Source organism: Salvelinus fontinalis, chromosome 39 (genome assembly GCF_029448725.1).
Source record: "Salvelinus fontinalis isolate EN_2023a chromosome 39, ASM2944872v1, whole genome shotgun sequence".
Taxonomy (NCBI): Eukaryota; Metazoa; Chordata; class Actinopteri; order Salmoniformes; family Salmonidae; genus Salvelinus; species Salvelinus fontinalis.
This window is the reverse complement of record NC_074703.1, coordinates 2,897,346-2,917,933: the sequence shown is the minus strand read 5'-3', so window position 1 is coordinate 2,917,933 and position 20,588 is coordinate 2,897,346. Positions and strand designations below refer to the sequence as shown.

The 20,588-nt window shown below is 43.0% G+C and overlaps 2 protein-coding genes across 7 annotated transcripts in view; one reads left to right on the top strand and one right to left on the bottom strand.

Annotated features, from left to right (window-relative positions):
- Window positions 1-4,120, top strand: part of LOC129838637 (E3 ubiquitin-protein ligase Mdm2-like) — a 15,397-nt gene extending 11,277 nt beyond the window's left edge. For both annotated transcript variants that reach the window (XM_055905746.1, XM_055905747.1), the window contains exon 11: window positions 937-4,120. In XM_055905746.1, coding sequence (XP_055761721.1) covers window positions 937-1,548 — 612 coding nt within the window. In that variant the 3' untranslated portion in view covers window positions 1,549-4,120. The remainder of the gene's footprint in view (window positions 1-936) is intronic.
- LOC129838635 (NLR family CARD domain-containing protein 3-like) lies at window positions 4,117-20,588 on the bottom strand. Of its 5 annotated transcripts, none has more exons than XM_055905742.1 (11): window positions 20,341-20,588; window positions 18,697-18,750; window positions 16,848-16,996; window positions 14,410-16,210; window positions 13,327-13,500; window positions 12,605-12,778; window positions 12,297-12,467; window positions 10,290-10,460; window positions 9,102-9,275; window positions 8,823-8,869; window positions 4,117-5,247 (listed from the first exon to the last, which is right to left on the bottom strand). In XM_055905742.1, the coding sequence occupies exons 2-11, from the start codon at window positions 18,732-18,734 to the stop codon at window positions 4,673-4,675; spliced, it is 3,474 nt and encodes a 1,157-aa protein (XP_055761717.1). In that variant the 5' UTR covers window positions 18,735-18,750; window positions 20,341-20,588; the 3' UTR covers window positions 4,117-4,672. The 5 variants fall into 5 exon arrangements, with proteins under 5 accessions (XP_055761717.1, XP_055761715.1, XP_055761713.1 ...); XM_055905740.1 differs by lacking the exon at window positions 20,341-20,588 and adding an exon at window positions 19,405-20,267; XM_055905738.1 differs by lacking the exon at window positions 20,341-20,588 and adding an exon at window positions 18,929-19,394 and having other exon boundaries at window positions 16,848-17,086.

The following is a 20,588-nucleotide window of genomic DNA, read 5'->3' as shown; positions in this document are numbered from 1 at the left end:
CATGCTGCTTAGCTGTTTTTTTGTCACTCGCTACCAATGTTCTGGTTGGTTAGTGCCTGTTGTCTAATCTGGCGGTGTGGTCTAATCTAGGGGTGTGGTCTAATCTAGGGGTGTGGTCTAATCTAGCGGTGGTGCCTGTGGTCTAATCTAGCGGTGGTGCCTGTGGTCTAATCTAGCGGTGGTGCCTGTCGTCTAATCTAGCGGTGTTGTCTAATCTAGCGGTGTTGTCTAATCTAGCGGTGTTGTCTAATCTAGCGGTGGTGCCTGTTGTCTAATCTAGCGGTGTTGTCTAATCTAGCGGTGTCGTCTAATCTAGCGGTGTTGTCTAATCTAGCGGTGGTGCCTGTGGTCTAATCTAGCGGTGTTGTCTAATCTAGCGGTGGTGCCTGTGGTCTAATCTAGCGGTGGTGCCTGTGGTCTAATCTAGCGGTGTCGTCTAATCTAGCGGTGTTGTCTAATCTAGCGGTGGTGCCTGTGGTCTAATCTAGCGGTGTTGTCTAATCTAGCGGTGGTGCCTGTGGTCTAATCTAGCGGTGTTGTCTAATCTAGCGGTGGTGCCTGTGGTCTAATCTAGCGGTGTTGTCTAATCTAGCGGTGTCGTCTAATCTAGCGGTGTTGTCTAATCTAGCGGTGGTGCCTGTGGTCTAATCTAGCGGTGTTGTCTAATCTAGCGGTGGTGCCTGTGGTCTAATCTAGCGGTGTTGTCTAATCTAGCGGTGTCGTCTAATCTAGCGGTGTTGTCTAATCTAGCGGTGGTGCCTGTTGTCTAATCTAGCGGTGTTGTCTAATCTAGCGGTGGTGCCTGTTGTCTAATCTAGCGGTGTTGTCTAATCTAGTGGTGCTGGCTGTGGTCTAATCTAGCGGTGGTGCCTGTGGTCTAATCTAGTGGTGTGGTCTAATCTAGCGGTGTGGTCTAATCTAGCGGTGTTGTTTCAGGACTACTGGAAGTGCTCAAAGTGTGAGGAGTTGAACCCTCCCCTCCCCCGTAACTGCAACCGCTGCTGGACGCGTAGAATGGATTGGTTTCCCGAGGCCGACAGCAACTCTGCTACCACCACCACCATAGCCCCTAACCTCAAACCCTTTCCCCCCAAGCCTTCCCCAGCCCCGACAGAGCCCGACGAGACCGAAGGACTGGATGTCCCAGACGGGAAGAGAGCCAGGTCGCCCCTTCCCCTCCTCAAAGACTCCCAGGATTTGGTCTCTGGGCCCGATTCCCAAGACTCGGCCTGCTCCTCCCAGCCCTCCACCTCTTCTTCGAACTCCAATGGTGTAGGCTCATGCTCGTCCTCTAGCGCCCCCTTCAGCCAAGAAGTGATGGCACCAGACTTGGAGCGTTTCAACAGCCTGGAGGCTCACCTCCCCGCCAGCTGCCTGGAGCCCTGCGTCATCTGTCAGACCAGGCCCAAGAACGGCTGCATCGTACACGGACGCACCGGACACCTCATGGCCTGTTACACCTGCGCCAGGAAACTGAAGAAGAGGAACAAGCTGTGTCCTGTCTGCAGGGAGCCTATCCAGTCTGTCGTCTTAATTTATCTCAGCTGAGGACGGCTATCGGCTAAGACTGTACATTCCAAATAGCAGTCTATTCCCTATGTAGTGCACTACTTTCAACCATGGCCACATAGGACTCTGGTCTAAAGTAGTGCACTACATAGGGAATAGGATGTAACCCAAAGCTACACAGCTCCCTGATCCTCAAAACAACTTAAATCCTGAATGAATAAGTAATATGTTTTAATTTGTTTATTTGGAAGTGATTTTATTTATTAACAGTTTGTTGACTATCAAACAAGGAACCTGTTGATGTGGGTTTGATTTCTAGTGTTCAGTCAAATAGCCTTAATAGTTTTTCAAATGGATCAAATTCTCTTAGCAGTCATATTCTTTATTCAATCAAAAATATATTGAATATATCTAGCAAATTAACAGATATATATTTTGGTTTTTCTTTGTTTATTTTCACCTTGTGTCTTCCCTCTATTCTGCACAGATGATAATGACAGTCTTTTATAATTGTATCTATAATGATATGGGGTTTAATAAGCTACGTGAACGTCTAATGTCTCAAAGTTCACCAGTAGAAAGAGACATTTGTTGTTGACTCGTCGACAAGAGAGCGAGTGGGTAGTAGTTGCTAGGGGGACGGCTTTTCATTTAAATCTTCAGGAAACATGCCTCAACCTATTAAAACCCAGGTTTTGATTTGCTGTGATTCTAGTTCTTTAAACCCTGTTTTTGTAGTTAAATCTTCCCCCACCAGACAAGCCTCCAATCTAGTACTTTTAGCCATCATGGCTTTCCCCTCCACAGTGGTCTTAGTGTTGGTTGTCATGGCTTTCATCTCCACAGTGATCTTAGTGTTGGTTGTCATGGCTTTCCCCTCCAGTGCTCTTAGTGTTGGTTGTCATGGCTTTCATCTCCACAGTGATCTTAGTGTTGGTTGTCATGGCTTTCCCCTCCAGTGCTCTTAGTGTTGGCTGTGAGAGAAGTATTAAAGGTGTCCTGTTCTACTAGTGCTGAGGAATCGCAGGATTTGTTTTCCCATAAGAAGGATTTTATATCTTATATTAAAGACATGTATTTATGGCAACGGTCATCAATTCTTAAATCTTTGCAGAATCAGTAACTGTCTAGTTCTCCCTGAAGAAAGTGTCTACTCTACTGCAGTAGGCGCTGCTGTTTTCTGCCTCCCCCTGCTGGTAAAAAGGTGCAATTACATTACACCTTCGTCCTGGAGATCTACTGTCTTGTAGGGTCTGGTGAGGACAGGGAGGAGGAGAGACTACCTCCTGTAGGGTCTGTGGTGGGGACAGGGAGGAGGAGAGAGTACCTCCTGTAGGGTCTGGTGAGGAGAGAGTACCTCCTGTAGGGTCTGTGGTGAGGACAGGGAGGAGGAGAGACTACCTCCTGTAGGGTCTGTGGTGGGGACAGGGAGGAGGAGAGACTACCTCCTGTAGGGTCTGTGGTGGGGACAGGGAGGAGGAGAGTACCTCCTGTAGGGTCTGTGGTGAGGAGAGAGTACCTCCTGTAGGGTCTGTGGTGAGGACAGGGAGGAGGAGAGACTACCTCCTGTAGGGTCTGTGGTGGGGACAGGGAGGAGGAGAGAGTACCTCCTGTAGGGTCTGTGGTGGGGACAGGGAGGAGGAGAGAGTACCTCCTGTAGGGTCTGTGGTGAGGACAGTGAGGAGGAGAGACTACCTCCTGTAGGGTCTGTGGTGGGGACAGCGAGGAGGAGAGACTACCTCCTGTAGGGTCTGTGGTGGGGACAGGGAGGAGGAGAGAGTACCTCCTGTAGGGTCTGTGGTGGGGACAGCGAGGAGGAGAGACTACCTCCTGTAGGGTCTGTGGTGGGGACAGGGAGGAGGAGAGTACCTCCTGTAGGGTCTGTGGTGGGGACAGCGAGGAGGAGAGAGTACCTCCTGTAGGGTCTGTGGTGGGGACAGCGAGGAGGAGAGACTACCTCCTGTAGGGTCTGTGGTGGGGACAGGGAGGAGGAGAGACTACCTCCTGTAGGGTCTGTGGTGAGGACAGGGAGGAGGAGAGACTACCTCCTGTAGGGTCTGTGGTGAGGACAGCGAGGAGGAGAGACTGGTCAACTTTCTTTCTAAACAGGATATGTTGCTTTCTGTCCAGTCTACCAATATTGATATTGATATTGAATGAGGCAGCACAAATAGATCTTGACACATCAGGTCTTTGTTCAGTTAAATTATTGTTCTGAAGTACTTTCTTCGTTCTAGTTTAGAAATTACAGGCTATCCTGCTCTGTCCTCTCTAAATGGGGCGGCAGCGTAGCCTAGTGGTTGCAAGTTCGAATCCCCGAGCTGACAAGGTACAAATCTGTCATTCTTCCCCTGAAAAAGGCAGTTAACCCACTGTTCCTAGGCTGTTATTGAAAATAAGAATTTGTTCTTAACTGACTTGCTTAAATAAAATAAAAATGGATCTGTGGTCGTTTACTCATTTAAATGATGTAACATTATACCTTTGTGTAAAGGGTTATTCCATAAACAACGTGATATATTACTGTGTCAAAATGTCAACGTGTGACATTAGGTCTACATTTAATTTCATGTGTAATTACAGGAATAAAAGGGAAGAAACTTTGGCCAAACTTTATTGTATTTATTGAAATACCATTTAAAACAATTCAAACTCTTATTCCATCGTCTTCATTTCACACAGGTCAAATCTGTGACATGTCATTTCCATTCTGTGTAAGTTAGTTCACACGGAAGCAGAACTTTATCATAAAAAAGGTAATAAACTGGGTGGTTGGGAGCCCTGAATGCTGATTGGCTGACAGCCGTGCTATATCAGACCGTATACCACGGGTATGTCAAAACATGTATTTTTACTGCTCTAATTACATTATTACTATTATAAAACCAGTTACTAAAGGCACCTCATGGGGGTTTGTGGTAATATGGTCAAGACAGGATTGAATGGCCAATATTACCATCTAGAATCAATACTAACTATCTATATTATGATACTACATCTAAGTGATGTGTGGGAATAGGGGACTTATCAATGGCTTGACACACCATTTAAACCAGTCAAATTGCACATTTCCCAGGGAGCCGTTTTATAATTAAGCAATAAGGCCCGGGTGGTGTGGTACACGACGCGACACGGCGTCTCCTACTACTGAACAGGACCATGATTAGAGTGAAACATCACGTTGTGTGTTTGACACAGGGGCCACCACCTGACACAGGGACACTGAGGAGTGACACCAAACAAAAAGCCCTGGGTAGAGGGGCTCGGTAAATGTGGTGTGGAATGTGTACAGGTGAGTCAGTGTATCAGAACAGACCTTGTAGAAAGACATAGTGCCGGCTGGCCAGTCCAGATACAGTGCTACTCTGTTGGACGGGGGGGAGGAGGGGGAAGGTATGGTAGTGAGCTTATTATGGATCCAGGCAGAGTAATGGTCATCACAACAGACCAGACACCAGGTTTTGTCACTAGGTCCAAGCCCACTGTCATCACCCCTTCCTGACCTATTGATCCCTCTATATGTCACGCCGATATGAGCCCCTCTCCCACTCCACTCTACCTCCCAGTAGCAGAGCCCAGACAGACCCTCTCTACACAGCACCTGGTCGAAATCCTGAAATCTCTCTGGGTGATCAGGATACGGCTGCTCCTCTGTCCTCCACGTCATCTTTCTGTTCTCCTCAGACAGATAGAGGTTTCTGTTTGCTGTGTTCGGGTCCAGTGTGAGCACACAGCCATCTGATGGGGGAGACCAGGACACAATATTACAAATCATCATATCACAATGTTAAATGTTTCTAGGTATTAAAGAGCCCCATCAGAATGTTAATGTTTCTGGGTATTAAAGAGCCCCATCAGAATGTTAATGTTTCTAGGTATTAAAGAGCCCCATCAGAATGATAATGTTTCTAGGTATTAAAGAGCCCCATCAGAATGATAATGTTTCTAGGTATTAAAGAGCCCCATCAGAATGTTTCTGGGTATTAAAGAGCCCCATCAGAATGTTAATGTTTCTAGGTATTAAAGAGCCCCATCAGAATGTTAATGTTTCTAGGTATTAAAGAGCCTCATCAGAATGTTTCTAGGTATTAAAGAGCCCCATCAGAATGTTTCTAGGTATTAAAGAGCCCCATCAGAATGTTTCTAGGTATTAAAGAGCCCCATCAGAATGATAATGTTTCTAGGTATTAAAGAGCCCCATCAGAATGTTTCTGGGTATTAAAGAGCCCCATCAGAATGTTTCTGGGTATTAAAGAGCCCCATCAGAATGTTAATGTTTCTAGGTATTAAAGAGCCCCATCAGAATGTTAATGTTTCTAGGTATTAAAGAGCCTCATCAGAATGTTTCTAGGTATTAAAGAGCCCCATCAGAATGTTAATGTTTCTAGGTATTAAAGAGCCTCATCAGAATGTTTCTAGGTATTAAAGAGCCCCATCAGAATGTTTCTAGGTATTAAAGAGCCCCATCAGAATGTTTCTAGGTATTAAAGAGCCCCATCAGAATGATAATGTTTCTAGGTATTAAAGAGCCTCATCAGAATGTTTCTAGGTATTAAAGAGCCCCATCAGAATGTTTCTAGGTATTAAAGAGCCCCATCAGAATGTTTCTAGGTATTAAAGAGCCCCATCAGAATGATAATGTTTCTAGGTATTAAAGAGCCTCATCAGAATGATAATGTTTCTAGGTATTAAAGAGCCCCATCAGAATGTTAATGTTTCTAGGTATTAAAGAGCCCCATCAGAATGTTTCTAGGTATTAAAGAGCCCCATCAGAATGTTTCTAGGTATTAAAGAGCCCCATCAGAATGTTAATGTTTCTAGGTATTAACTGCGAATATAGGGGGTGCTGTTTCGACTTAGCATAAATTGGTCTCCAGATTAAACTGCCTAGTACTCAATTCTTGCTCGTACAATATGCATATTATTATTATTATTATTGGATAGAAAACACTCTAGTTTCTATAGCCGTTGGAATTATGTCTCTGAGTGAAACAGAACTCCTTCTACAGCACTTTTCATGACAGGGAGTGAGATTTCAGAAATATTGGCCCCTCTTCCCAGGTCAGTTGTAATGTCCCTGTGAATACTATGGGGAAACAAACACTGCCTACGTCTTCCTCTAGATGTCAGTAAGTGGTGACACTTTGAATGGAGTCGATTGCGCAATGTGGGCCTCTATAAAAGACCAATGACCGGAAGTACATTTCTTTTCGTCTCTGCGCCTGAGGCACGATGGACGTCGGACTGGCCTCCTTACAAGCTGTTGTTTAGCCAGTAATATATCTCCGGTCATGTTTTTACTCGTTATAGGTGTTAAAAACATCATAAGGTAGTTAATTTAAACCGTTTTATAGCAATTTATATCCGTTTAGGGCGATTTTATGGCATTTCTGTGTGACGCACCTCGAGGAGCTGGGCACTTTTCTAGTACATGGTGAACGTTAGTGGCCATTTCGACGGGACAAGAGGACATCTTTCGACCAAAAGACGATTAGACTGGAGAAAGGATTCATTGTCCAAGATTCTGATGGCAGTTCAGCTAATAGTAAGAACTATTTATGATGATAAATCGTTGTTCTGTCGAAAAATGTTAAACGCTTATGCCGCCATTTTCTTTGGGGTAGCTTCGCTTTGGCGCAACCTGTATTGAACAGTAAGGATAATTTAAAAAATGTAATTCAGCGATTGCATTAAGAACTAAATTGTCTTTCAATCGCTGTCCACCCTGTATTTTTTTGTCAAGTTTATGAGTATTTATGCATTAAACTAGATCACTGTCCAATATGGCGCCCGACATTTTCTGACCAGCTTGGCTACTTTTCTCATTGTATAACCACGATTTTGGTGGCTAAATATGCTCATTTTCGAACAAACTCTATATGTGTGTTGTAATATGATGTTACAGGAGTGTCATCTGAAGAATTCTGAGAAGGTTAGTGAAAAAATTAATACATTTTGGTGGTGATAATGCTATCGCTCTTTTTGCCGTGAATCAATGCTGGGGTAATGTTTGCACATGTGGTATGCTAATATAACGATTTATTGTGTTTTCTCTGTAAGACACTTAGAAAATCTGAAATATTGTCTGGATTCACAGGATCTGTGTCTTTCAATTAGTGTACGCTGTGTATTTTTAAGAAATGTTTTATGATTAGTAATTAGGTAATACACGTTGCTCTCTGTATTTATTCTAGTCGAGTTGTGATGGTGGGTGCAATTGTAAACTATGATTTCTACCTGAAATATGCAAATTTTTCTAAAAAAACCTATCCTATACAATAAATATGTTATCAGACTGTCATCTGATTAGTTTTTTTTCTTGGTTAGTGGCTATCAATATCTTTATTTGGCCGAATTGGTGATAGCTACTGGTGGTGAGAAAAAATGGTGGACAAAGAAAAATGGTGTCTTTTGCTAACGTGGTTAGCTAATAGATTTACATATTGTGTCTTCCCTGTAAAACATTTTACAAATCAGAAATGATTGCTGGATTCACAAGAAGTGGATCTTTCATCTGGTATCTTGGACTTGTGATTGAATGATATTTAGATGCGACTATTTACTTGTGACGCTATGCTAGCTATGCTATTCAGCTTTTTTACTGGTGGGGGAGGTGGGGGTGCTCCCGGATCCGGGTTTCTGAGTCGGTAGAAGTTAAAGAGCCCCATCAGAATGTTTCTAGGTATTAAAGAGCCCCATCAGAATGTTTCTAGATATTAAAGAGCCCCATCAGAATGATAATGTTTCTAGGTATTAAAGAGCCCCATCAGAATGTTAATGTTTCTAGGTATTAAAGAGCCCCATCAGAATGATAATGTTTCTAGGTATTAAAGAGCCCCATCAGAATGTTAATGTTTCTGGGTATTAAAGAGCCCCATCAGAATGTTTCTAGGTATTAAAGAGCCCCATCAGAATGTTAATGTTTCTAGGTATTAAAGAGCCCCATCAGAATGTTTCTAGATATTAAAGAGCCCCATCAGAATGATAATGTTTCTAGGTATTAAAGAGCTCCATCAGAATGATAATGTTTCTAGGTATTAAAGAGCCCCATCAGAATGTTAATGTTTCTAGGTATTAAAGAGCCCCATCAGAATGTTAATGTTTCTAGGTATTAAAGAGCCAAGGGAAAAGGTCCAGTCAAATTTGTTGAATGATCATATGTTATACTGTATGATCATAACACACCAATCAATAATCCCAACAGAGCAAGGTCCTGTTAGTGTAACCACACAACTCAGGCTCTGAAAAATGATCTTTCTTCGAGTCAACTTGAAATAAGACTAACAGGATTTTTCACAGCAGTCAACACTCACATTTTCTAAGCTCGTGTTTTATTGTGTACTGTCCGCCATGTTCCACACTGTAGGGAGTAAGAAGAACAGACAGGCAATGTACACACAAGGTCACCACATCACACCGTCCAGGTGGTGGTAAGTATGTTTGGCTTACAGTACATGTAATTATCATAACTAACCTGATAGGTCAGAAACATGTCTTACAGTATACATAAATTAGCATAACTAACCTGATAGGTCAGAAACATGTCTTACAGTATGTCACTCAACATGGACTGACATAAACCCTCTACATACTTGAGTTTCTCCAGTCTGCAGTGTGGATCCTCCAGTCCAGCAGAGAGCAGTCTGAGTCCTGAGTCTCCTGGGTGATTGTAACTCAGATCCAGCTCTCTCAGGTGTGAGGGGTTTGACTTCAGAGCTGAGGCCAGAGAAGCACAGCCTTCCTCGGTGACTTCACAGAATGCCAACCTGCAGAGAGTTTTAACATGATTCCAAAATCACACAGCTATTCTATGGTGGTGAAAATAGACTGGCAGCTGTATCCATTTATACATGCATTCATAATATCATTACTGTGGTGTTATTTGCATAATATCCGTAATACAGCATCTGATTGGGAACCACTGGCATATGGCCAATCAGATGCTGTTTTGAAGTTTGGCCATATGCCAGTGGTTCCCAAAATTGGGGTCGGGGGATGGGGTCCCCTGATTAAATGTGTAATGTTTAAAAATGTTTGTTCTCTTCAGATGGGTATAAAATTCAACCTGTTAGCTTCACAATGCCTTCATGTCATCATTACAGTATGTGATGGCTTTCAGGACCTAAACTTAAAGACCGAGCGCAGTCACAATTCTGTTTTTCCCCTGTGTTTCAAATCATATTGTTCAACAGAGGTGTTTGATATTACATCGTAACAACAGCCGAGGGAAACTAAGAGTGTAAAACTGTGGGGAAAAACCGTGATCCGTGTTATTTCCTGATAGTTGGTTGGTTGAAAATACAATCTACCCTGAACCTTCTGATCAGCAGGTTCACATGGGCGGGAGTTTTGGCTCTCCATTGTGACATCACCATGCGGGTAAATTGGTTAATAGATCCAATAACAAAATAGAGTTCCAAACCTCTCTGCCAATCACAGCGCTTTCATGTCATCGTTATGTGTTGCAATCACAAGGAAAGCATCGCTCTCCTTTGTTGTTCGTAATGTGAAGACACGTCAAGTTAACAAATTCTCATGTCTTCGTAAAGCTACACCATTCCTAGTTATTGGACTCACATATAGACAAACTAGATCGGCACAACAATTACAATATTTGATATGAAATAATCACAGCATTGCTTGTAAAATTAAATAAAAAAGAAAGTTTAAAAAGTAACAGCTCCATAAGTGTCAGTCAAGAGACAGTCAGATTTATATCTGAGTTTGTTAATAACAAACAGATCTGGTGAACTGTTATCACCAAATACAGGAAAACTGACCTCAGAATCTCCAGTTGACACTGTGAATTCCCCAGTCCAGCAGAGAGCAGCTTCACTCCTGAATCCAGCAGGTCATTGTTACTCAGATCCAGCTCTCTCAGGTGTGAAGAGGAACTGAGAGCTGAGGCCAACACTTCACAAGATGCTTCTGTGAGTTTACAGCCAGGGAGTCTGCAGATACAGAGTCAATACATGAGGTCTCCTCTGAGTTTCACAGCAGTTGATGGTAGATGACAAACTATGAAGATAAAACCTGTTGGATTACTTAAAACAAAGTCATTAAACCGGCAAACAAGCCTTTTACACTATTAGAATGGCTTTCATGTCATTATCACAGATGTCCTGATCACTCCCTTGTCGCAGAGAATGTTCCTGCACGCCAGAAAATGGAAACGTGTAATGTATTCAAGGTTTAAAAAGGCTTTTAAAGTTTGTAACTTCCACTTTAAAACATCAGACTTGATTTGCCCTAACGAAGGGAAAAAAGTATCAAGCCCTACAAAAACATCCATTAATTATAATCCACATAATCATTCACATTTCCTGTTTCTGCAGGATTATTTCCCTGCTGTGAGAAACTGGTCAAATTAAGACAGGACATCTGTATGTGTTGGAATAGCTTGAGGGACATCAACTTGAGTGAATATGAATGCAGCGTTACCTCGGCAATACGAATGCAGCGTTACCTCGGCAATACGAATGCAGCGTTACCTCGGCAATACGAATGCAGCGTTACCTCGGCAATACGAATGCAGCGTTACCTCGGCAATACGAATGCAGCGTTACCTCGGCAATACGAATGCAGCGTTACCTCGGCAATACGAATGCAGCGTTACCTCGGCAATACGAATGCAGCGTTACCTCGGCAATACGAATGCAGCGTTACCTCGGCAATACGAATGCAGCGTTACCTCGGCAATACGAATGCAGCGTTACCTCGGCAATACGAATGCAGCGTTACCTCGGCAATACGAATGCAGCGTTACCTCGGCAATACGAATGCAGCGTTACCTCGGCAATACGAATGCAGCGTTACCTCGGCAATACGAATGCAGCGTTACCTAGGCAATACGAATGCAGCGTTACCTAGGCAATACGAATGCAGCGTTACCTAGGCAATACGAATGCAGCGTTACCTAGGCAATATGAATGCAGCGTTACCTAGGCAATATGAATGCAGCGTTACCTAGGCAATATGAATGCAGCGTTACCTAGGCAATATGAATGCAGCGTTACCTAGGCAATACGAATGCAGCGTTACCTAGGCAATACGAATGCAGCGTTACCTAGGCAATACGAATGCAGCGTTACCTAGGCAATACGAATGCAGCGTTACCTAGGCAATACGAATGCAGCGTTACCTAGGCAATATGAATGCAGCGTTACCTAGGCAATACGAATGCAGCGTTACCTAGGCAATATGAATGCAGCGTTACCTAGGCAATACGAATGCAGCGTTACCTAGGCAATACGAATGCAGTGTTACCTAGGCAATACGAATGCAGTGTTACCTAGGCAATATGAATGCAGTGTTACCTAGGCAATATGAATGCAGTGTTACCTAGGCAATATGAATGCAGTGTTACCTCGGAAATATCATTGTTTTCAAGTGAGGTACACTGCATTTTCTAGTGTCCATTTGGGGTCATGTACAGAAAAGGTTCGGTCCTACCCTGTCATATGCTAATGAGGCCCTGTGGGAACTTTTTTTAAGCATTTTATTTCTAAGGATCCTCACTTAGCTGCTGCCTCGTATGTTGCTGGTAATGTGAAGACACGTCAAGTCAACAAATCAACATGCCTTTATAAAGTTAAAACTATTCATAGTTATTGGACTCACGTATTGACAAACTAGATTGAACAACAACTACAATATTTGGCTTAAGTTTAAAAAGGACCATCTCCATAAGAGACAGTGAGGTGTCAGATTTATTGAGTATAATGCTGAATTTGTTAATAACAAACAGATCTGGTGAACTGTTATCACCTAAATACAGGAAAACTGACCTCAGAATCTCCAGTTGACACTGTGAATTCCCCAGTCCAGCAGAGAGCAGCTTCACTCCTGAATCCAGCAGGTCATTGTTACTCAGATCCAGCTCTCTCAGGTGTGAGGAGGAACTGAGAGCTGAGGCCAACACTTCACAAGATGCTTCTGTGAGTTTACAGCCAGGGAGTCTGCAGATACAGAGTCAATACATGAGGTCTCCTCTGAGTTTCACAGCAGTTGATGGTAAATTACAAACTCTGAAGATAAAACCTGTTGGATTACTCAAAACAAACAATTCAACTTGCAAACAATCAGTATTACTGACCTTAGGATCTCCAGCCTCCAGATTGAATCTTCTAATCCAGGAGAGACATGTTGCACTATTGAGTCTCCTAGGTGATTGTCACTCAGGTCCAGCTCTCTCAGGTGGTTGGGGTTTGACCTCAGAGCTGAGACCAGGGCAGCATAGCCTTCTTCTGTAACTCCACAGCCTGATAGCCTGCAGGGTCATTCCATATGAAATCAATCAAAATAGCCTGCAGGGTCATATGAAATCAATCAACATAGCATGCAGGGTCATTCCATATGAAATCAATCAACATAGCCTGCAGGGTCATTCCATATGAAATCAATCAACATAGCCTGCAGGGTCATTCCATATGAAATCAATCAACATAGCCTGCAGGGTCATTCCATATGAAATCAATCAACATAGCCTGCAGGGTCATTCCATATGAAATCAATCAACATAGCCTGCAGGGTCATTCCATATGAAATCAATCAAAATAGCCTGCAGGGTCATTCCATATGAAATCAATCAAAATTGGCCGTTTATTCCTCTACCTTGTATTTGAACAAAAATGTCCAATCATGTACAGTACACCCATTAGAGACCCATTTTAGACCCCCGCCCCCATTCTAACATGAGACACCCATATCCTCTCATCACTCATAAAAATGGACAATTGATTTTGATACCATTCTAAATCTTATACACAGTATTCTCAAACTGTGGATCACTTATTGAACAAGAAGTGGGGTACTGACTTCAGAGTCTCCAGTTTACAGTGGGGATTCCCCAGTCCAGCAGAGAGTAGCTTCACTCCTGAATCCTTCAGGTCATTGTTACTCATGTCCAGCTCTCTCAGGTTTGAGGGGTTTGAGCTGAGAGCTGAGAACAACAGTTCACACGATGCTTCTATGAGTTGACAGCCAGCAAGTCTGTAAATACAGAGTAGATACTTGAGAGGTTGTATTAATGTTAGTGTAAGTGTAGCTTTCCCTGCTAGTGTAAACCTGTGTTACCTTTGGATGTCATAGTGAAGTTGATAATACCAGTATGGCACTATAGTAAAATTGTGCGCCGGCCCTTTAAGGTTTGTCAGTTGTCAAACAGTTGGCACCAGTTCTTAATTATATTATGGCTGCTGTATCAGGCGCGTCCTCTGTCAGGCACGTCCTCTGTCAGGCATGTGCTGTATTACTTACAGAATAATTCATGTGAGATGTTTTGTGACCCTGTTTGGAGTTACTGTTTAGTAATATGGAACTCTGTTACTAAGTTAATTGTGGACACCTGCGCAATTATAGCCTATACCTTTCTGTCCATGGACCCAGCTATATTTGTCCTCTCAGACGTGTCCCCTTTCTGAACAGGGACCCAGCTATATTTGTCCTGTATCAGACGTGTCTCCTTTCTGGACATGGACCCAGCTATATTTGTCCTCTATCAAAACGTGTCTCCTTTCTGGACAGGAACCCAGCTATATTTGTCCTCTATCAAAACGTGTCTCCTTTCTGGACAGGAACCCAGCTATATTTGTCCTCTATCAAAACGTGTCTCCTTTCTGGACATGGACCCAGCTATATTTGTCCTCTATCAAAACGTGTCTCCTTTCTGGACAGGAACCCAGCTATATTTGAGTATCTACAGTTACATGTACACGATCACCTGTCATAAGTAAAGGTGTACACCATGAATACACGACTCAATACATTTCCTGAACAATTTCTCTCTAAAAAAAAATGCTTTCGTTTATTATTTGAATAGAAAATCTAGTCAGCCAGTGAAAATTACTACTATACCTACCAGTATAGTTTGGTGTGAGTGATATTTCCAGGAATACTCACAGAGCCTTTCTGCAGACTCTCACAGCTGGAAGCAGTCTCCTACGACCCTCCTGTGAGGTCTTGTATTTCTTCAGGTCAAACACCTCCAGAACCTCCTCTGATATCTGCAGCATGTAGGCCAGCGCTGAGCAGTACGTAGGTGGCAGGTTTTTGGATCTTTTCTCTGACCTCAAGTATTTGTCGATTTCCTGCTGAACTGAATGGGTTTTCATCTCCATCAGACAGTGGAAGAGATTGATGCACCTCTCGGGGGACATGTCGCTACTCTGCATCATCTTCAGGGATCGGATTGTTTTCTTGACGCTCTCTGGACTGCTTCCTGTCTGTGTCACCAGACCTCGTAGGAGCTTCTGATTGGACTCCAGTGACATGCCATGAAGGAAGCGGACCACAAGGTCCAGATGTCCAGTCTTACTCTCCAGGGCTTTATTCGCGGTCCTCTTCAGCAGCTCGTGTAAGGTTAGCTCTTCAGACGTGGCTCTAGTCGCCTGGAGGAAGGGCTTCAGGTCATCCATGTTCTTGGTTGTGTAACAATGGTACACGTAGACAGCAGAGAGAAACTCCTGAACGCTCAGATGAACAAAGCAGTACACCACTCTCTGGAATAACACAGACTCTTCTTTAAAGATTTGTGTGCACACGCCTGAGTACACTGAGGCTTCCCTGACATCAATGCCACACTCATTCAGGTCTTCTTCATAGAACATGACATTTCCTTTTCCCAGATGTTCAAATGCCAGCTTCCCCAGCTTCAGAAGAACTTCCTTATCCGAGTCCATGAGCTCCTGTTGATCCATTTCCTCTTTTCCATGATACTTCTGGTTCTTCAGGCTGCTGTGAAGGAGCACGAAGTGTGTGAACGTCTCAGTCAGGGTCGTGGGCATCTCTCGTCTCTCGTCTGTACTCGACATGTGTTCAAGGACTATTGCAGAAATCCAACAGAAAACTGGCATGTGACACATGACGTGGAGGCTCCTTGATGTCTTTATGTGTGAGATGATTCTGTTGGCCAGGTCCTCATCATCACTGAATCTCTTCCTGAAGTACTCCTCCTTCTGTGGGTCGTTGAACCCTCGTACCTCTGTCACCTGGTCGACACACTCAGGGGGGATCTGATCGCTTGCTGCTGGTCGTGAGGTTATCCAGAGGAGAGCAGAGGGAAGCAGATTCCCCTTGATGAGGTTTGTCAGCAGAACATCTATAGACGATGTCTGTGTGACATCAGACATCATTTTGTTGCACTGAAAATCCAACGGAATTCTGCTTTCATCCAAACCATCAAAGATGAACATAGCTTTACAGGCAGTGAGTTTCTCTGCATTGCCCATGTCTAGTCCTGGGTGGAAGTCATGGAGAAGTCTCAGAAGACTGTACTGGAGATCTTTGATCAAGTTCAGCTCCCGGAAAGGAAGCACAAATATGATATCTACATCTTGGTTTGCCTTCCCTTCAGCCCAGTCTAGGATGAACGTCTGCACAGAGACTGTTTTCCCGATGCCAGCGATGCCCTTGGTCAGCACAGTTCTGATGCTTCTCTCTTGGCCAGGTAAGGGTTTAAAGATGTCATTGCAGTGGATTGCTGTGTCATGTGAGGTTGTCGTCCTGCATGCTGTCTCTAGCTGCCACACCTCATGTTCATCGTTAACCCCTTCACTCTCTCCCTCTGTGATGTACAGCTCTGTGTAAATCCTGTTGAGGGGGGCTTGACTCCCTGCTTTTACCAGGCCTTCTATCACACATTCATACCTCCTTTTCAGACCAGCTTTATGGTTTACTATAGCTCTCTGCAGGCTGACATCCACTGAAAGAGAAGAATAGAATTTGCTGAGAATTTTCATGTGTATCTCGCCTTGCCACATTCACTTGTATTCCTGTGTATCTCGTCTTGCCACATGCTGGGAGACTAGAAGTTCTAACATTTGAAAATACAAAGGGCCGAGTGGACAAAACATTAAGAACACCTGGTCTTCCATGACATAGACTGACCAGATGAATCCAGGTGAAAGCTATGATCCCTTATTGATGTCACTTGTTTAATCCACTTCAATCAGTGTAGATGAAGGGGAGGAGAAAGGTTAAAGAAGGATTGTATAGCCTTGAGACATGGATTGTGTATGTGTGCCATTCAGAGGGTGAATGGGCAAGACAAAAGATTTAAGTGCCTTTGAAACGGGTTATGGTAGTAGGTGCCAGATGCACCGGTTTGTGTCAAGAACTGCAACGCTGCTGGGTTTTTCACACTCAACAGTTTCCCGTGTGTGTCAAGAATGGTCCACAAGCCAACTTGACAAAACTGTGGGAAGCATTTGAGTCAACATGGACCAGCATCCCTGTGGAACGCTTTCGTCACCTTGTAGAGTCCAATATTTTGGTCCAGTCAGTGTACATGGTTTGGTCAATGAAACACGAGCTTAATGAGAATGAGCAAAAGGGCTTACTGTTTTCAGAGCCTCTCGCGTCATCGTTGGGTTTAGCCGGTTGCAGTAGAACTGGACGTGTCCTGAACCTCTTTCTACACCGAGGACAGCCATAGTGTCCTGAAGGAGCAGGCTGCTCCCAGTATCTGGTGATGCACTGTCTGCAGAACCTGTGTCCACAGGTGATAGAGACTGGATCTGTCAGCACCTGCTCACACACTGCACACCTGGACTGATCCTCTGACAGAGTAGACCATCCCCTACACACACACACACACACACACACACACACACACATTAATACTGCTCCTTGTGCAGAAACAGAGAAAATATAGGACATAACTCTACAAAAATTCTACTCCACGTACACACACACACACACACCACTGCTGTGTTATTCGTACTTCTCTCTCTCTGCTCAGCCTACTCACTTTATTACCCGTACATAACCGGCACAGTGCATTCTACATAGTACGGTATATTTAATATTTATATCCTTCTATACATCTTCGTGCTTTATTACTATTTAACTGTCTATTTATAGACACAGTGTTTGTGCCTTTTTTTTTACCTTCTTACTGCCTTATTGTTCCAATATTATTAGTATTATTGATCACAGTTGAGAGGAAGCTGGCAAGTAAACATTGCATTGTACTGTTTACACCCCTGCTGTATTCTGTGCATTTGACAAATAACCTTCGATTTGACACACACACACACACACACACACACACACACACACACACACACACACACACACAGTACTGTGAAGTTGAACGTTTGATTGATTGTGATAGTTCAGGAATGTTTGTAGTCATACTGTATGTGCATCAGGACCTTGACATATGCATTGCCCTACGTTGACACCGTGGATGGTTTACATGATCAGAATGTAAATCCAAGGAGATATCTTCATGGTAAATACAACTGAAATCAGTCTTAACTTGTCAGTTCTTATCCTGGATCAGTGGTACAATCGCTTTTTCTGAAATAGATTCCTTCTCCCATAGACAAGTCACTCTTATGGTAGTGGTGGTAGTAGTAGAGAAGTAGTAGTTGTTGTTGTAGTGGTACAAGTGGTAGTAGTAGTTGTAGTAGTAGCGGTAGTAGTAGTAGTGGTTGTAGTAGTAGTAGCAGTAGTGGTTGTAGTAGTAGTAGTAGTAGTAGTAGTAGTAGTGGTTGTAGTAGTAGTAGTAGTGGTAGTAGTTGTTGTAGTAGTACAAGTGGTTGTAGTAGTAGTGGTTGTAGTAGTAGTGGTTGTAGTAGTAGTAGTAGTGGTTGTAGTAGTAGTGGTTGTAGTAGTAGTGGTTGTAGTAGTAGTAGTAGTGGTTGTAGTAGTAGTGGTTGTAGTAGTAGTAGTTGTTGTAGTAGTACAAGTGGTTGTAGTAGTAGTGGTTGTAGTAGTAGTTGTAGTAGTGGTTGTAGTGGTAGTAGTTGTTGTAGTAGTACAAGTGGTAGTAGTAGTAGTAGTAGTACAAGTGGTAGTAGTAGTAGTAGTAGTAGTAGCAGTAGTGGTAGTTGTAGTAGTACAAGTGGTAGTAGTAGTAGTAGTAGTAGTAGTAGTAGTAGTAGTAGTAGTAGTAACAGTAGTGGTTGTAGTAGTCTTGTGGTTGTAGTAGTAGGAGTAGCGGTAGTAGTAGTAGCGGTAGTAGTAGTGGTACCAGTGATTTCGGTAGTAGCAGCAGTAGTATGTAAAACACTGTAAAATACTACAAGAGTCTTGACTTCTTACCCTTGATCAGTGGTACGATAATAATAGTTTGATTAATTGTGATTGTTGAGAAAGCCCAGGGATGTTTGTAGTCACAGTGTCAAACATGAGGTCTAATTTACTTTGTGTTCAGATATGGAAGTAAAACGTTCATCTTACCTGTTAGCTTCCGTGTCAAGTTCCCCTGAGAGACTCATTTTAGAGCACTGACCCCTAAACAGAGATCCAGCATAGTGGTTAACACAGTGACAGCTCAGTATTGAATGAGAATTGTTCTCTATTATTCATAACGTTCTCTTAGAAATCAAACATTTACTAAGCAGACAAATCCAAATATTCTGGTGATTTAATGCAAATCACAGGTACATGTAGTCATGACTGCTATTTTCACCTCTTCTCCATTCCTGCCAGGATTGAATTGGATCCGCGGTAACCTCGCTTTTCTTTAGGTGGTGTCAGAAGTGTAACTGCTTTGTAGCTGTCAAATCAACAAGCATCTCCACATTTTATACCTATCGCCGGCATTGTCATTGGATGTGCAGAGTCGCATTTTTTAATAAATCCCATGCAGACGTATTTCAAGTTCAAACACTGGCGTCCGTGATGTAATCTACACATCGATTAGGCTGATATAAATCCTTATTGTTTAGTTTAAATATATATATATATATATTTTAACGAGAGTCATTTATATATAGCCTCGCTTTATTGTGCTGAACTTCTAACTTCGTTTCTGGGTTGGGCAAAATCTGGGAATTCTATATCCGGTTTAAGGCGTGTGGTATGGTCTTTTCTCAATATAATTTGTTTACCTGTATTTAAACTAGGCAAGTCAGTTAACCAAGAGCAAGACCTGTTGTAACGTACCTCTGTTCGAATCCGACAAGGGGGGAAAAAACAGCAATATCTACAGCCTGGTACTCTGGAGTCAACCCGGGCTGGTTTTGGTATTCTAGCTCGAATTGCGTTTCCACTGCCGTCAGAATGTTAACGATGTCATGTTGCTAGCTAGCCAATGTGACTGTGCTGCTAGCTTTGCTAATGTTGAAATTGTAGAAAATCCTTTGGCCACAACGAATTTAGCAAGATGTTGCAGAAATATCCCCCTAGTGGATATACACTACACAAGACGGACTTCCTCTGGGTGAAATGCAACGAGTTCAACCGAGTGGAAGTTGTAGCCGCCTTTTCGTTAGGCGTAGTTACACGCCTGCTAGAGTTAGTTAGCCGCAGGCGGGCGAGCAATATCCACCGTTTGTTGTACGGATGAGTTAACCAAACTGAGCTGGAATTAATGTATAGCTGATTGGCTTCAGACAATCCTGAGGAGATCTAGTGCTTCGTAGGATAGCCCTCTGGCCTTAGTGGGGCTACGAATAACTCATCACGGTGTCTTTAAATCATTCATCTCCTTCTATTGTGTTGCTTTGGTCAGCAGGTATGCTATTAAGGAATTCCAGGGGACTCAAATGATGTAGCATCAGCCTAATCATAATAGCAATGTTAAGAAAAGTATGGGCAATGGGTTTCATACCAAATAACACGAAGCAGGAGCTTATTGTCATTTAAAAAAAAACTACAATATATAAAGATGAACAAATTGTATAATAACCATGATGTAGAAATATATTAACAATATGTCTTTGAATTTGACTTGCCCGTGAGCGATTACTGCCATTTTGTATGACTGAACAGTGCCTGTCTCAGGTGAAATAGACTGTTCCTGTCATTCACTTTACTAAAATATCACCATACATATAATTTCCCTACACACTTTACAATAAGCCCTGGCAGAAGTCTTACCTTGTAGCCTGAATTCACAACCAGAACCTGTCAAGACATTGCGATATTTCCTTCCTGATGACGAGTGGCTCAGTATCTACGTTCTAGGTTACAGTTGATCTTTTGAATGCAATAATATCTGGTCAAAGTCCAGTGACTCAACACCATAGTATAGCATAAACCTAACAGGTGTTTAACCTGGGGGCAGAAAAAGCCATGGTGCACTATGAAATATTTAATAATTAAGGATGGATACAGTTTCAACATAT

Coding starts and splice junctions, on each gene's coding strand:
- LOC129838635 (XM_055905738.1), bottom strand. Junction 12,468..12,604: donor TGGAGGCTGGAGATCCTAAG/GTCAGTAATACT, acceptor CTGTATCTGCAG/ACTCCCTGGCTGTAAACTCA. Junction 5,248..8,822: donor AAAACACGAGCTTAGAAAAT/GTGAGTGTTGAC, acceptor CTCCCCCATCAG/ATGGCTGTGTGCTCACACTG.